Source organism: Cornus florida, unplaced genomic scaffold (assembly GCF_030987335.1).
Source record: "Cornus florida cultivar Cherokee Brave unplaced genomic scaffold, ASM3098733v1 CherokeeBrave_3.0.0_Hap2_Chr03, whole genome shotgun sequence".
Taxonomy (NCBI): Eukaryota; Viridiplantae; Streptophyta; class Magnoliopsida; order Cornales; family Cornaceae; genus Cornus; species Cornus florida.
The window spans coordinates 140,860-158,705 of NW_026775573.1; the positions used below are offsets into that span (position 1 = coordinate 140,860).

General features: G+C 33.7%; 1 protein-coding gene across 3 annotated transcripts in view; it reads right to left on the minus strand.

The window, feature by feature from the left end:
- Window positions 1–9,618: 9,618 nt before the first annotated feature.
- LOC132298869 (probable protein S-acyltransferase 12) overlaps window positions 9,619–17,846 on the minus strand; it is a 50,828-nt gene continuing 42,600 nt past the window's right edge. For 2 of the 3 annotated variants that reach the window (XM_059795202.1, XM_059795203.1), the window contains 4 exons: window positions 13,064–13,190; window positions 12,888–12,973; window positions 12,046–12,111; window positions 9,619–11,613 (listed from right to left, as the gene is read on the minus strand). In XM_059795202.1, the coding sequence (XP_059651185.1) occupies window positions 11,497–11,613; window positions 12,046–12,111; window positions 12,888–12,973; window positions 13,064–13,190 (396 nt within the window). In that variant the 3' untranslated portion in view covers window positions 9,619–11,496. The remainder of the gene's footprint in view (window positions 11,614–12,045; window positions 12,112–12,887; window positions 12,974–13,063; window positions 13,191–17,846) is intronic. The other variant, XR_009479979.1, reaches the window with a different exon arrangement.

Genomic DNA, 17,846 nt, shown 5'->3' on the forward strand with positions numbered 1-17,846 from the left:
GACCAAATTACCCTTATTGAATAATTTAATAAAATATATAAAAATAATTTATATTTTTTTTATTTTGTAAAAATATCAAAAAGGACATTAAACATTATTCAGCAAAATAATTTATAACCCCATTATAATTACACCACCAATCAACACTAAACACTGTAAGTAGGTATGACAAATCTAACATCACCGAAAGAGGAAAAACGAAGGACGAAAGCTTTAGTACTGGTTATGGCTTAATCGACGGTGCAGAGATCGACGGTTGCAGAGGGTAGAGCCTTAATCAAAGGTGCAGAGAGCGGGGAAGAGATCGACGGTTGCAAGCATGATGGTGGAACGATGGCAGCGAGTTCTCGCGCCGCCAAAGGTACTGGCTGTTGGGATTTATATGCCCTGGCATAGCAAATTCCTATTTGGATTATAGTGACATATGTTCCTGACGTTTCTGAAATATTTATGCTTTATACAGTTGGTGAATTCAATATATTATGTTTCGATTCATTATAGAATTAATAGTGTCGTCTTGATTACAAGAGATATTTATATATGTATGTGATGGAGATCAATACATGAATATAAATAGTAATCATAAATTGTTCATAGTCGGTAATTATGAATAGAATCATAATTAATTAAGACTTGAACTGGATCCGCATTAGGTTGAGATATATTGCGAGAGCCGTCGTATGCAATTGCTCCCTATCACCGTCATGGCATTTGACTCTTAAGCATGAGAAAAGTATAGACTCTTTTATTAATTAATAATTACTTTGATTTGTTCGACGAATTCTTCGGAATCCTTAGACCGACACTTTGGGTAGTTATGTAATTAATAGTTAGAGGGTTATATTTTCAATTTTTGCATCATTGCTACTTGTATTTATTTTGTATTGATTATGGTTGATCACAAAGTAAATTCGAAGGCCTTCGTGTGTTTTTAGACAAAATGATTTATTATATATTTATTTATTTAAATTATTATTTTTGTCAAACAAATATTTTATTGTGATCGAGCCAAAAATAATCAAAGTTACTAAAATAAATATATTAATTAAGTAGTCAGATTGATAACTTTATTTATCCGATAACTAATTATGCATAGAGGGGTCAAAGTGCAATATTGACTTAGAGGTTATTTATTATTTAATTGGAGTTCAATTAATTTCTTTTAGTGGAGTAGAAATTAATTTATTAATTAATTGAATTGGGTCCATGGACCTGGCCAATTATTAATTCATTGTAACCAATAAAATAATAGGCCCAATGGGTTCTCACTCATAGCCCAACTTGATATTGGAATCATATTAGATTTGAGACATACGAATTAGAGATTGAGAAGGATTTGCTGTTTCCTTTTCTTTATCTTTATGTTACCTATAAATATGCGTGGCCTATGTATATTTTAGGGGTGATTTTTGGAAGAAGGAAATAGGAACTTATTTCCTCTCTCTAGAAAATTAGGGTTTATGTTCTCATCTAATGGAGGCTCCCACAAGCCTAGTTTTCCAAGATCATTCATAGAGGCATATGAGTGATTCCTAAAGGCAAAACAATTACCAAGAACATAGAGATCCAAGGAGAAGGCGTCTTGCAAAAGGGATCTATAATAAGTGAGAACATTCACTTTAAATGAGAGATCTAAGGTTTACTCAAACCTTGATGTAAGTATTCAATCTTTATAATTGAATGATACATCATGCTTTTATTTTTGCATAAAACTTGTCTCTATGTGATGAATCAAAATCTATGAATTAAAATCACTCGAAAAGTTTTTAAAACTAACACGTTTCCCAACAGTGGTATCAGAGTATGGTTTGATTCATTACTAGAGATCATGTTTTTATCAAAATTCATCATTCATGGATCCAATTTTGATATGCATATATTTATTTATTGATGTATGAATTAATATATTGATATATAATAATGTATGTATAATTGTGAATGGATGATGATGTGTGTTTGGGCCATGGATGAAACTTATAAGTTTATTGAATGTAATTTTATCTTTGGATGAATGTAATTAAGGCTTTGATTTAGCCGTTTGAAAGTTTAATGATGTAATTTAATTTTTTCCACTGTATTTCAAATTGTAAATTTATTTAAAGCCATGTAATATTCATCAAAGGATACTATGAAGCTTCAAGAAGGTCTGAAAGGGTTTAATTATGCTTCAGTAATTTTTTGGAATTTTTTTAAATTTTTCTGAATTTTTCTGGAATTTTTTGAGGCTTAATTTAATTTTCTGGGAATTTTTCTATTTTTTTTAGAATTTTTCGGCGTTTTTCCGGTGGCCAGAGCTTCGCCGGTGGCGAAAAGGGGCGTCGGAGGAGGCACGGATCACATATGATGCAGGGAGTGTAGGCCTGGCGCGTGTTCCTCACGCGCCAGGAAGTGGCAAAGTGAAGGCATGCTGGCGCGTGGATCTCACGCGCCAGCCAAAGCTAGTTTCACCTCCACGCGCGTGCAGGCGCGTGGACGCGTCTCACGCGCCCCAGGCGCGTGGGGGCACGTCCCAAGTGCCCTAGGCGCGTGCCTTCACCTGCTGCATGCCCCAGGCGCGTGTGGGGCCCTCTAGGCGCGTTCCAAGCTGTGTTTTGCTTCTCCAGACGCATACCAACCTCTTGCGGATGTATACAAGCCATTAGTGGTCGCCAATACAACTAGAATAGTATTTAAATGTTAAAAGCTGATTCCATTGGCCATTTAATTTGCTTGATCAGTTATTTATTTATTTATGTGATGCATGGAATAGATAATTGTTTATTAATTATTATTCATGCATTGGATCCATGATATTTATTTAAATGACTTGATTTATATTAATTAAATTATGAAAATTAATTGGATTTGACTACTAATTAATTTGAGGGCACTTATTGGGAAACGAAAAATTATTTTTGTAAATTATTTTTTAAAGTGTGCCTCAAATTAAATATTAGTGAATCATTTAAAGTCCAAATATTTTCTAAATTTAATTGGATTAAAATCAAGACGTTTTGCATGCATTATATCATGTAAATGAATAAATTGAAAACCCTAATTATGAATGATTAAAAATTGAGTGGGAGCGGGGATTTTTATACATTGCCCCATGACCTTCATTATTAACACCATTGTAATTAGATATTCAAAAATAAGGCCCCACGCATGATTTGAAGAGTCTTAATATTACAAGAATGGTTATCTTATGAAAATAATAATATTAAATGTTCATTATAATTAGATCTTTAAAAATAAGGCCCTACGCATGATTTAAAGAGTCTAGATTATAATAACAAGATATTTAATATTTTATTTTTCATTAGAGCTTTAATAACGTTATACACTCAATCTAAAATCAATAGTGTTAGCTCCCAAACGGAATGGTCTACACTAGGTGATTTTAGAAAGGCTAAACATAATTGAGAATCATTTCATGTAGATAGACAAGGCATTGTCTTAAGAGATATGGAGATGATGAGATTTGCCCGCCAATAGCAATAATGAACTTCGCCAACCGAATAAGTTATTGGCATATTGGTTATCTGATTTTTCATGCAGTGGTTAAGGGACCCACATATTTTAATGGAAGTACTCGCCTAATAGTAAATGAATCTCAACAATAGTAATAATGAACTCTTCCAACAGGATAAGTTATTGATATATTGATTGGTTGATTTATTATGCTACAGAGTTGAGGGACCCGTATTAATTAAAAGGGATTGTTCACCAATAATGATAATGATCTCTTGTTCGATTAAGATTTATTATATTATGTGGTTAACAAACTCATTTTAATTTTAAATATGCATGACAGTATTAATAATTCACCTTGCATATTATATGAATGCATTTATATTCAGATTAATTATGTCTAATCCAGTTTATCTGCTTGCTTGCATATTTAATGTAACTGGACCTCATTAATATTGACTTGAAAAGGAACTTAGATATTTTATTCACAACGTAAGGGTACAAAATGTATTTAATACTCCTATACCTAATTCATTTACTTTAAGATACTTAACGAGATGTTTTAGTGAGATTAGATAGGGCGTATGCCTACGTACTATGTCAGACTTGAACATCATCAAGATAGCCTAAGGAACTCCAATATGAAATCGAATTTTAGAAAATGATAGTTTATTATTTTAAAATGAGCTGGAGATCTGTAGGGCTAACTTGGGTGGTAAGTTTCAAATTGACATGATTATTGCCTTGTTACCAAACTGGTTCGGCTCTTTTAGAGTAAATTAAATAAGGAATTAGTTTGAGTTCACACTCGCTGATATTCTTATAGAATTGGTAACAAATGAAGGGATAATCAAAAGCATAGGCATTCTTATCAATCTAACCTAGTCTATACCATCTTCTTCTAGGCCCAAGTGGAAGGGCAAAGCAAAGAAGAAGGATGATAATAGGACTAGGCTAGCACAAAACATAGGTATCCAAAAGGTTAAAGGGAATAAGACAGTGTATGTTGAGGGTGAAGGAAACTATTTCTTTTGCCGCTAACTAAAACACTAAAGGACGAACTATCTAAGCAATGACGTGGCATAGGAAAATATATATTTAATCATTGAGCCATGTTATGTGGTTGCATCTATTAATTCCTGATGGATAGATTCTGGAGCCACTAAACATGTTTGCAATTCATTGTAAGGATTTCAGGAATCCAGAAGCCTTGATGATATGGATATATATTTATCTTTTGACCTGATGCCAAGGTTGTAATTAATTCAGTGGGAGTATTACATCTGAAATTAGAGAGTCTGAGGATATTAGTATTAGAGAACTATCTTTATACACAGAAATTAGACGCTATAATCACAAACTCTTAAGATTTGCAAGATGTAGAAACTAATGTTGCATCTTCTAGATTGAGTGTTTAGAGAAAATTTATTATTCCTGACTCATTGTATTTTTTTAGTGTCTATTTTTGGGTTGTAATCAATCAAAATGAGATTCAAAGATTGGTCAAAGAAGGTTTATTACCTAGTAAGGCAGAGGAGCCTAAACCAAACTTGTGAATCCTGTTTTGAATGATAGATAACTCTAAGGACTTAATCAGCCAAATGAAATAGACATAAAGAACAATTGGAGTCAGTACACACGGACACGTGTGGTCTTATGAACATCCAAGCAAGATTACTCACGTTTTGGATAAATTTACCTGTTGCGACACAAGTCTTATACTTTTGGTATATTCCGAGAGGGTCAAGACTGATATGGAGCACAAATTAGGTAAACTTATCAAAACACTTCGATCTGATCGTGAGTATGAGTATTTCTTGGGATAGTGCAAAGACTATATGGTCAATGAGGGTGTTGTGTACCAGTTTTTCGCAATTGACGCACAATGGATTGAGGTGCCAAATAGAAATAACAAAATTCCGCTTAACATGGTTAGATCTATGAATAGTTATGCTACATTATCTCTTTTATTTAAAAGTTTAGCGTTAATGATATCGATGCACATTATAAACTGCATTCCATCTTAGTTTGTCTCAAGGATACCGTTTGAGCTGTGTTTTTGTCTAAATCTTAGTTTGAATCACATGCACATATGGGGTAGTCTTGCACATGTGCACCTGATACAGACAAGTAAGTTGGAAACAGATCATACGCATGATAGATTTGATAGCTACTCTAAATGCTGTAGGGTGGATTATATTATGATCTCAATGATAAAAGTTGATTGTTTACATTCACTGTTTATCTATAGGAGTATCATATTATGAATCACATACCTAGTAGCATAATGTTAGAGATTATGGTATGAGTACCAAATGTACCTCATGATGAACACACTTATTATAGAGATTAAGAATAATATATGAATTCCCTATTGATGCGTCAGCATCATCTAGTACACAGATTCCTGCATCGGTACATTGATGTAGTGGGAGGATTATCATCCAATCCGACAGAATCATGTTTTTAGGTGAGACCGTTATGGACATCCCTGTTAAACATGAGTTGGACCCAGTAAGCTACACGGAAGGGTGAACCGATATAGATACAGATCGTTTTGGCGAGTTACTATGAAATCAGAGTTGGAATCTATATATTCTAATAAATTCTGGGATCTTGTAGAACTTTCTAGTAGGGTGATTCCTATGGAAGGCAAATTAATTTACAAAAAGATACCAGAAGATTTCTTAGTGAATAAATTATGAGTGTACAAGGGAATGCATTATTTTTTTGATTCTATATATATTGATGACATCCTACTCATTTAGAATGATGTGGAAGTTTTGTCATTGATAAAGAGGTAGTTGTTCAATTACTTTTAAATGAATGATTTTCAAGATGTAAGTTATATTCCTAGGATCAAGCTTTTGCAAGATCAGGTTAAAAGGAAAATAGGCTTATCTTAATAATCCTACATTGATAAAGTTTTGACCAGGTTTGGTATGCATAACTCAAAGAATGAGTTCTTGCTTTATTGATATGGATTGCTCTATCTAGTAAGTAGTTTTCCAAGACTAATATTGGAGATTAAGCAAATGAGACTGGAACTATATGCTTTGGCATATGGGAGTCTCATATATGCCATGGTCTATACCAAACAGGACATCCGCTACATTGCAGGGATAGTCAGATGATATCAGTCCAATCCTGGACTTGATAACTGGTCTGTTGTGAAAAATATCATTAAGTACCTAAGGAGAAACAATGATATCATACTCATTTATGGATGTGATGATATGGTTCTAGTCAGGTATGCTAGTTATGATTTTCAATCAGAAGTAGATACTATGAGGTTTATGACTTAGTGTATGTTCACTTAATGGAAGGGAAATCAGTTGGTAGATTGTTAAGCAGATTTCAACTGCTGACTCAAACCTGCAGGTGGAATACATTGCAGCCTTAAAGGCGACAAAGGAAGCCTATTGGTTTGATCCACTGATTTAGAGGTTGTGGAGTATACTAGCCTGCCTATTGAGCTATGTTGCGACAATAGTGCAAAAGTAGTCCAAACCAATGACCTAAGGTTCCATAGAGGAACAAGATACACTGAGAGGAAGTATCATGTTCTACATGATATTGTCCGGCAAGAAAATGTACTTGTAACTAGAACATTTCATTGGAACACAACTTTGTTGATCCATTATCAAAGGTGTCATTGATCAATAGTTTTGATTAACACCTGGATAACATTGAAGTTAGATGCAATTTGAATTGGCTATGAGGGCAAGTGGGAGCTGTTGGGATTTATATGCCCTGGCATAGCAAATTCCTATCTGGATTATAGTGACATATGTTCCTGACGTTTCTGAAATATTTATACTTTATACAATTGGTGAATTCAATGTATTATGTTTCGATTCATTATAGAATTGATAGTGTCCTCTTGATTACAAGAGATATTTATATATGTATGTGATGGCGATCAATATATGAATATAAATAGTAATCATAAATTGTTCATAGTCGGTAATTATGAATGGAATCATAATTAATTAAGACTTGAACTGGATCCGCATTAGGTTGAGATATATTGCGAGAGCCGTTGTATGCAATTGCTCTCTATCACCGTCATGACATTTGACTCTTAAGCATGAGAAAAGTATAGACTCTTTTATTAATTAATAATTACTTTGATTTATTCGGCGGATTCTTCGGGATCCTTAGACCGACACTTTGGGTAGTTATGTAATTAATAGTTAAAGGGTTATATTTTCAATATTTGCATCATTGCTACTTGTATTTATTTTGTATTGATTATGGTTGATCACAAAGTAAATTCGAAGGCCTTCGTGTATTTTTAGACAAAATGATTTATTATATATTTATTTATTTAAATTATTATTTTTGTCAAATAAATGTTTTATTGTGATCGAGCCAGAAATAATCAAAGGTCCTAAAATAAATATATTAATTAAGTAGTCGGATTGATGACTTTATTTATCCGATAACTAATTATGCATAGAGGGGTCAAAGTGTAATATTGACTTAGAGGTTATTTATTACTTAATTGGAGTTCAATTAATTTCTTTTAGTGGAGTAGAAATTAATTTATTAATTAATTGAATTGGGTCCATGGACCGGGCCAATTATTAATTTATTGTAGCCAATAAAATAATAGGCCCAATGGGTTCCCACTCATAGCCCAACTTGATATTGGAATCATATTAGATTTGAGACATGTAAATTAAAGATTGAGAATGATTTGTTGTTTCCTTTTCTTTATCTTTATGTTACTTATAAATATACGTGGCCTATGTATATTTTAGGGGTAATTTTTGGAAGAAGGAAATAGGAACTTATTTTCTCTCTTTAGAAAATTAGGGTTTATGTTCTCATCTAATGGAGGCTCCCACAAGCCTAATTTTCCAAGGTCATTCATGGAGGCATATGAGTGATTCCTAAAGGCAAAACAATTACCAAGAACATGGAGATCCAAGGAGAAGGCGTCTTGCAAAAGGGATCTACAATAAGTGAGAACATTCACTTTAAATGAGAGATCTAAGGTTTACTCAAACCTTGATGTAAGTATTCAATCTTTTAATTGAATGATACATCATGTTTTCATTTTTGCATAAAACTTGTCTCTTTGTGATGAATCAAGATCTATGAATTAAAATCCCTCGAAAAGTTTTTAAAACTAGCACGTTTCCCAACACTGGCAACAACGAAGACCAACCGGCAAAGGTACTGGAGGCACTAATGGTGGCGGCAGCATGTTCCTGAGGGATTTCAGAGACACCGCTATCATACACATCGTCGCTCCAGCCGGGATTTGAAATCGGAGAAGCTTCTTCGCTCCAACCAAACTCCGGTCTTGAAAACACCGACGATGACATCGGATCCTTAATCGGATTTTGGCCAGAGACAGTGCTAGTTTCTGAGGCTGAGAAATTGCGGTGAGTGTGTGGTGTGGCGACATCTCGGCGGTCCTCGAAGGAAGGGAAAGTGTGAGTGCTATGAATACCCTTAACCACCCACTGATTGTGATTTCGTTCTTTGGTTTGATTAACCTTAAACCAATGAACATGTAATTTTGAAGAGAGAGAGCAGGGGTGAATGCTTTGATTAAGCTTAAATCTAATGGATTTTGTAAAGAGGGAGCAGGGTTGGACGAGTAAGACGAGAGTGGTGATGGCGAGAGTTGAGACTTGATGGTAAAGAAAGTAACACTGTTACTCTAGGCTTTCGCCTTTCCTTGGTTCGTGGTTCCCATGGTTAGGTTTGAGGGGGACGGATTAGCGGTGAACACTGAAATTTCCGACGTGAAGCGGAGACGGCGAGCACGACAGAGGATGATGTAGTGAAAAGGATGATTGCATGGGCATTTTGGAAAAAATAAAAAGGTAAAATGGATATTGCATCCCTAATTTATGTCAGATTTCTGACAGAGGGTTAATTTTGCACAATATTAAAAAATTAGGAGTGTTTATTACACACTTTTTCAAATAGGGGGTAAAAGTACTACAAAAGGTATACTGTAGGAGTGTTTTATGTACTTACCCCTTATATCTATAACTCATGGATTGAGAGTGTGCCAGCACGAAGGAAACAACCCTACCCTGTAAACAATCACGTAGTTGGAATGTCTTCAAAAGTTATTTCCCTCGGTTTAGTTATTTTATATTTAGTTCCAAGTTCCAACCAATTATGATTCAATACTTTGATTAGAAAAAAAAAAAAAAAAAAAAAAAAAAATTGGAACCAACAATTTATTTTCAGATTACATTACTAAATCTCATCCGTTCGAACTCACCCCTCCACTTCATTTATCAACTCCGATTTACTTCTTTAATTTTCTATTAATGCTCATAGGATCCATACAGGACCCAAGGCCCAAAGTCCTGCCTGGTTCCAAAAGTATTGGTTTGCTGCAACCTAGCTCTGTGTATTAAAAAAAAAAAAACTTGTATATCTTTTCATTTTGTTCTTTTCCTTTTCTTTCCTTTAAAATTAAAAGTACGTAACCATTGTTAACAGGCCACATGTCCTATGAAGAAAGGCAGTAGACAACTATACTAAACAAATCAAATCTACGCGGGCCCAGACAGCTCCATCAATGGCTAGTGTTAAAAACTGAGAGACGTACTTAATCAATCATATATATTTTCTTTATAAAAAGGCAATGTCTTATTGTTTTCTACTAACAACTTTGATAAAAAGGCAAGTTTGGTGGAAGCCCAATCGGAGTTACTTGTATGACTTGCAGGCCCGAGTACTTACGGCACTCGTGCCATCTTAGCCCCTCAAAACACTTCACACTCTTGTTCTTGTACTTATTAACACTTTATGAATGAAGTGCGTTATATTGCAGATGGTTCAATTCTATGACAATTGATCAGGTATACGTTCATCTTTTATTTATATTTATCTATTTATTTTTCAAAGATCTGTTTGATGGGATCATACAAGGAAGAGAGAGACTTAACGTACCAAATATTTGGGAAGACTTTGAAGGCATGCATAGCTTGCTTGGCTCCATTTATAATAAGCATGGCAGGTGGGCTGATGTTGGGCTGGTGGGAATTAAAGTATCATCCCACTTATAGTCAGCTGTGGATGGTGCCTTTTGGTCTCATTCTCTTAGTTACACCGCTCATTTCTTGGTCTTCCGCCTTCTTCTCCGATATTTGGTGCTTCAATCAACCTTCTGCTGTTTCACAAGATAAGTCACCTCACCACGCAGTGTCAGAGATATGATTCCAAAGATCAAGTTCCCAGCATATACATATATATATATATGCATTTTCTTTTTCTGTTTCTTTCTATTGGTTTTCCAGTTAAAATTTTATATATCAGGTCAGTCTCAGATTTTACTTGTGATGCACTACTGCTTCTGAAATTGAAAAACAAAATACGCACAAAAGTAGTCTTATCTTTCTGTTGTTCATACTTCATAGGCTATGGGTGCTCTAAAAGGCTCTCTAACCATTGTCCATGATGGACGACTCGATTGTACATGCTCTAAAGATTACATCAGTTTGCACTCAAATGTTTTCTCAAGCACAGTTCTTGCCTCTTCTCATATGAAAGTAACCCGATTATATCTCTGACAAGTTCTTATCTTTGGAATCATATGATTCCAAAGATCAAGAGATATAAGTCCTTGCTCTTATCCTAGCCCTTTCAAGTTTCTCACTCCTAAGACATACAAAAGTTCAAGGAGATGACAACTCCCAAACTGCTGATGGAATGATCCTAACCTTCCTAGACAATTTTAATTCATTCCCTACATCCCAACAGTTAGCAAACCATCCTAAAATCTCCTCCAGTTATATAGAAAATATCTAAACCGCCTACCACATTCATTCTAGCCCACAATGACTCTGGTGCACCCATGAAGTAAAAAATGGTCACCTTCTGAAATAATCATCCAGCAAACACAAAGATAATTCCAAGCCAAAAAATATGTACATCACTTCGCAAGTTACAAACAAGATTTGATTGGGAAACACAACTTTTCAGAACCTAATGTTTAATGCATATTAAGTGGACACATAATGATACGCTGGTAGCCGTTCTCTAGTCACTAGAGCACGGTGTTGTGCCTCACACCTCAACATCTGAACATGTCGGAAAATCTAGGCCCCGAAGAGCAGGTATGTTTACCATATCTTCTTTGGAAAACAATGGGAAGAACCATAATGCCTTTTGAGTGCCAAAAACCTTCAAGGAAAAAGAGAGCAAGAGAAAATGAAACCATTAAGATAAAGGTCTATTATGAAGACAGAATGACTTCTATCGCCTATCAAAAACTATAGTTCAGAATCATATCACATTTTGGTGAGAGATCAAAAGATCAGTTAATCAAATTATATACTTTAATATCGCATTGAGGTGGCCAGACGGTATATTTCCTAGAAGTAACATTCTTAAGCTTTACACTTCACCTTGGTTATAATTCTTTCTAGAATTCCCTGGAAATAAATGTTATCATGTGGAAATATTTTTTTCCCGTTCAGAAAAGGTTATGCAAGAGGACATGTAACCAAATATATCTTAAAATATTTCACTAGCAATCATGTTTTCATCATTTGCCTCTATATGCACAATAAGAAATTGGAATAAAATCAGAGAAGCATATCCAACATATCCAACCTCCTCAAAGTTTTTCTTCCTGCCCAAGTCATACTTCCACCTGACAGCTCTTTTCTTCTCATAAACCTGAAAATTGTGGTTATATTAGTTATAACTAGGGCCATAAGCTACTGCAACATAGAGAGCATCTAACTTCGTTTTCAAAATATGGGAAGTAGTTTCAAGGATTAAGAATACATTAGTAAAGTAGGTACTATTTAGCGGTGTGTCATTCTACAAAATGATAGTTACATTTACAAGGCATTTTAGACATAAATGTCACTATATATTATATATTCATAGTATGACCTTATAGTTCTTTACTTTGGAACTAAGTCCTGATTCAGCCATCACAAGTACAAAATGATAGTCAAGAGTTCTCATGTAGCATTTTCAATAATGATGATATAGAAGGTTACAAACAACTGTAGTACCACCACCATCCCAGGTCTCACACAAAGAGAAATAATTGTGTAGTTTTTTTTTTCTCCCGTCCAAAGGCAATGACTCTGGTTAAACAAAATCATTATTAAGAATGTGATTTAAAATGACAGGGAGCCTTCTGTACCATTTCCATGTTCCATCTCTTTTTAACAGCCAAATTAATGGCAGGGGGGCAAGGTGCCAGTTTTGTGATAGATGAGGAGGGTTATCAGCCAAAAACATAGTTGCGGGGGTTTTGTGCCACAAAACAATAGTACAGAGGGATTAATTGCAATTAAGCCTAAAACTAAGAATGCCAGTTCCCACACAGTAAGAACAGTATGATTAGGTAATTTAAGTTTCTTCCTCTTGCTTGGAGCAATGATTGTGTGGTTATATAAAAGGATAGATGAACAGAAGTTAATAATTGCATTAGTTACCTCTACTGAAGTGGTGTTGCTTGACAGAAGAGATGCATGCATAATTATGAAACAAAGAAGACTCAGAGCAAAAGCTAAATTTAAAACTGCATAAAGGTACAAAATCTGTAAGAAACACTGAAACAAAGAGCTTATTTTTGGATTTAACAATAATCAATTTAGGTGGGACAATTTACCAAAAGCCAGAAAAGTGATCGCAAGATTGCCTGGTGAGTTGGAATGATTCTTGGCCTCTCTAAAGAATTTTATGAAACTAGGCAGCAACACAAGAGTATCCAATGTCGTCTCCAGAAATGTATACAACTGTGATGATAAATATATATACATTAATAAATACTTGTCAATATATAATTGGAAAAAGATAAAGAAAACACAATAACAAGAATTACAACTAAATTTTTATGATTCCAAGCATCCTCGAAAGGGACACGGGAGCACCAAAAGTGATAGCAATCACTACGACATTCAAAAACTACCAGAAAAGCCAATTTAGACCCATGTTCCAATTGTTTAAGGACACGCCAACAAACTTTCCAGATGTAATTCGCAAGGTAGGGGATATGGGCCAGAAGAAAAAGCAATATCACACAATACAGAAATCACGGGTTATACGCTAAAAGCATGGACACTTACCAGAAGATGCGTTCTTGTCAGCTACATGTCTTGGACGGTTACACTTGGACACCTGTGGACGCGTTCAACACATCGTAGATGTGTCCATAGTATAAATATCAACATCATCACTATTGCTTTTTTCTAAATCAAACCCTACATGGACTCTCTTCTTCCAGTATTTTCTATTACAAGCTATTTCTTCTATTACATCAAAATTCATTAGGTTTTTTCCTATTACACCCGACCTGTGTTAATTTTGACTTACCTATTTTTCTCTTATCTATTTTGAATATATATAAGGCTATGTTACATGGACTCGGGTACGGATATGTATCCAGGCGTCGGATGTGTTAAATCTCCAAACATAGGGACACATGGGCATTGCTAAATATTCATTTTGCTTAATTATTTAATTTTATTTTCTAGAGTAAAGTAATGTCTTTATGCAACATAGTGTTCAATATAGACATTTTAACTCATTTTAAAGCAATAATATAATAAAATTAAATATTATTGGATATGCTTTTTAAGTACATATTCAACCAAAAGTGTCGGGGACATATCACATACCCATGTCCGAGCAATATGTGTCCGACACTGGTATTTCATTACTTTTGGAGAGTCTGTGTAACATAGATATAAGGTAAGAGACGAAAATAAAATTCTTAATTTCATACAAGTAGCCAACACTTCTTGGACACTTACGGGGTGACCAAAACACCTGAGACTTTGAGATATGACTTCTTTTTTTCTTTTCTTTTTTTTTTCTTTTTTTTTTTTTTTAAAAAAAAAGTAAGGAATAACTGAAATTTAAAACACCAAATCAAAGATCCGCATAAAAGTCATTAAAACATTTTGACTGCATTTTAGGGATTGCAATTTTGATTCAACCCATCAACATGTTCAAACCAGCAACTAAATCTTTAAGGGCTCGTTTGGTTGGCATGAAGTAACCAGAAAAGAAAAGAAACATAAATTTTGGAAGTGTTTGCTTATAATGAAAAAGAAAATTTTAGGGAAAATAGGATTCCTGTAACTGGTTAATTTTCCCCAAATTCTCGCATAAAACACGGGAAAGTTTTACTTTCTCGCAAGAGAGGTGCATTTATTTCTTAATTTCCAATTATGCCCCTAATCCAAATATATCCTATTGTTATACAATAATATGCAAACACAAATAGTTTAAAATTATGATACATACAACTCAATAAAGTATTGTTCCAAAATCCAAACACGTTAAAATATTTATCTTTACCACAATCTATTAGTCTTATAGTTCTATACTCTTGTCTAATATTTGAACATCAAAATTTTTATACCAATCTCCACGGCTGAACTATCTTTCACATGAGTTCCACATTTAAAAAAAATATTATCTAAGCCTTATTTTAAGTATAAATAATTTAAATATATATATAAGCAATTATATTATTATTTTTAATAATATATCATTATACTATATTTGTTGCCTATAAAAGAGGGTTCATCTAACACAAATTCATTTTTTTAGTATTTGAAATAATAAGGGGAATTTTGGCAAGTAAATCATTTTCTTTTCAGCTTCTTGTTATCCAAACTAACAAAATATGATTTTCTCACAACTTTCTTGAAAAAATTTCCTGCTAACCAAATGCATACTAGAAACTTGATTTTCCTTTCGTTCACTTCACTTTCCATCATAATTTTCCGTCTAACCAAATGGGCCCTAAGGTTTGGATTGAGATTTTTCACCAGTTTAAATAAAAATGTAGAGTTCAAATAGCCTGTCTCATGTTGATCAGGGTGAACCTAATGCATCAGTATACGATGCCTTTTATAAAAATTAATCACATATAGTTTCTAGATAATTGGTTTGTAATAAAATATAAATCAATATAAGCAATTTCAGAAATATAAATTTATAGAAATTTTATTTTTCAGGAGGGTAAAAAAATAAATAAATAAATAAATAAAGGGATAAACAAATTGGGATTAGGTTAATGTGATTTTAAATGGATTAAGTCTAGGTTTAGAAATCATGACACATTTATTTAATGAGTGAGGTTCAAGTTAAGCATGTATAGACTATTTCAAAAACTAGTTAATGATGACCCTCCAAGGATTCATCCATATAAGCCACAGGTAAAATTGAAAAAGTAAGAGCTTGAATACCACTTCAGCAATTTTTTTTTTTTTTTTTTTTTTGGATTAGTAAATACAACTCTATCATTGGCACTCAACCAACCCGATCTGGCCAAATTTCTTTTTTCTAAACAGAAGTTTGGTATGGGAAGGCTCATAAAACAAGTGCTAGATAGGAGGAGAAGGGTTATTACAATACACACTATGCCTACAGGCAGATTGGATTTCGAACGGATCGGGGGTTGTATTTTTATTTTGATCCATTGATAAAAGAATATAATATGATTTCACCCAATAATGTGGCAAACCTGTTCTTCTACAATTCAAATGCAATTTTGTTAACTATCATATATCTGATTTGATAGTCTGTTACTTTGTTTGGTAAAGAGGATCCCTTTTATATTATAATAATAATAATTATTATTATTATTATTTTCTTTCGGGAAGGGGGGAGGGGATCCATAACACAAGATCGAAACAACAATTAACATGCCAGACTGGACATAATATGGTTACAAGAGAACAATAGTTTTAACATCTTTTAAATAAAATAATTTTTTTTTGTTATGACAATCTTTTTTTTGTTTTTGTCGATAAGGAAAGATTTGTAATGACAGAATTGTTTTCAGGTGATAGATAAAAAAGAATTATAAAGAGGAAAAGATGATCAAATTCAACTTAGAGAAACAAGAGAGAGATGGATGTTGAAGATGCTTGAACTCATGTAATTAGCAACAAACTATACCCAAAAAACAGTGCTTGAAGCAACCTGTCAGCAACTAAGAACAGATGAAGAACAGGACAGTCACTGCTTCAACAACAGCCCTTAAGCCCTTAATTGAGAATGGATGGAGAAAGATAAAATATATAGAGACAAAGAGACAGATTTCAAAGTTGTGAAATAGGAAAACCCTAGACCTTCACATTTATACCAAATATATATATAGTATAAGGTCGTTAGAGATTCTAGTGCTCATATGGGAAATAATTATACATTGATGACATATAAAATATATATATTATAAGTGGATCAATGAGTGTGGCTACAAAACAACAAATTCATAAAATGAGTATGGTAGAAATACGAATATTGAGATGGATGTGTGGCAAGACAAAAAAGATAAGATTACAAATGCACACATTTGTGAGATGGTTCAAAAACTTCAACTGGCACCAATAGGAGACAAAATGAGAGAGAACCTGTTTTTTTTTTTTTTTTTTTTTTTTTTTGCCCTTTCTCGCTGGAGGGAGAATCCATTTCTTTTCTTGAATTGTTTATCGTGATTGAACTGCAGTTCAAGGGCTCTCTTCTTAATCTGAGTTTGAGGTGGGATATAATCCAGACGTGGAGTTGACACAGAGTCGATTAAAGATGTTTGGCCATGTGCAATGACAGCCAGTAGCTCCAATGTTAAGAAAAGTGACATGATCCTAACATGGAGTTCAAGATACTAGGGCCAAAACAAAATGGGCTGAGATAGTTAGAATTGAAAAAAAAAAAAAAAAAAAGAAGATATTGTAGCACGTGATTTGACTGAGGCTATGACTTCAGATACAGCAGAATGGCAAAACAGAATTCTTGTAATTACTTCAAAGTAAATTTAATAAGGCTGTGTTGAGTTGAGTTGTAATAGTTGTATCAAATCATTTTTAGATTAGATAACTCCGAATCCAAAATCAATCTGTTAATTAAAAGGACTATCGAATTCAAATCATTATCAAATTATTGAATCAACATACCTTTACCAAATCCAATTTCCCAATTATCGAATCGAAGTTGGACAAAATCCAATTGTTGACAAACTAGTACACACATTCATATGCATATCATGTCCTTTCAACTACTTCCAAGTAAATTCAAAAACAGTATTTTGAGTAGAGTTGTAAAAGCAGTATCAAATCATTATTAGATTACATCAGTCCTAATCCACAAATCCACAATCACTTTGTTAATTAAGAGATCTACCGAACTCAAATCATTATCAAATTATTGAATCAGCATAGCTTTACCAAGCCCAATTTCCCAGAGTATTGAATTGAAGTTGGACAGATTCCAATCGTTGACGAACTAGTACACACATTCATATGTATATCATGTACTTTCAACTATGCATTTATCTATATCACATATATGGCTATTGGTATTGCAATTTACCTCCGTGGAAAGGATGATTCATTTGGATCAACATGAGAGTCCAACTACATTGCATTGCCAAAATCCAT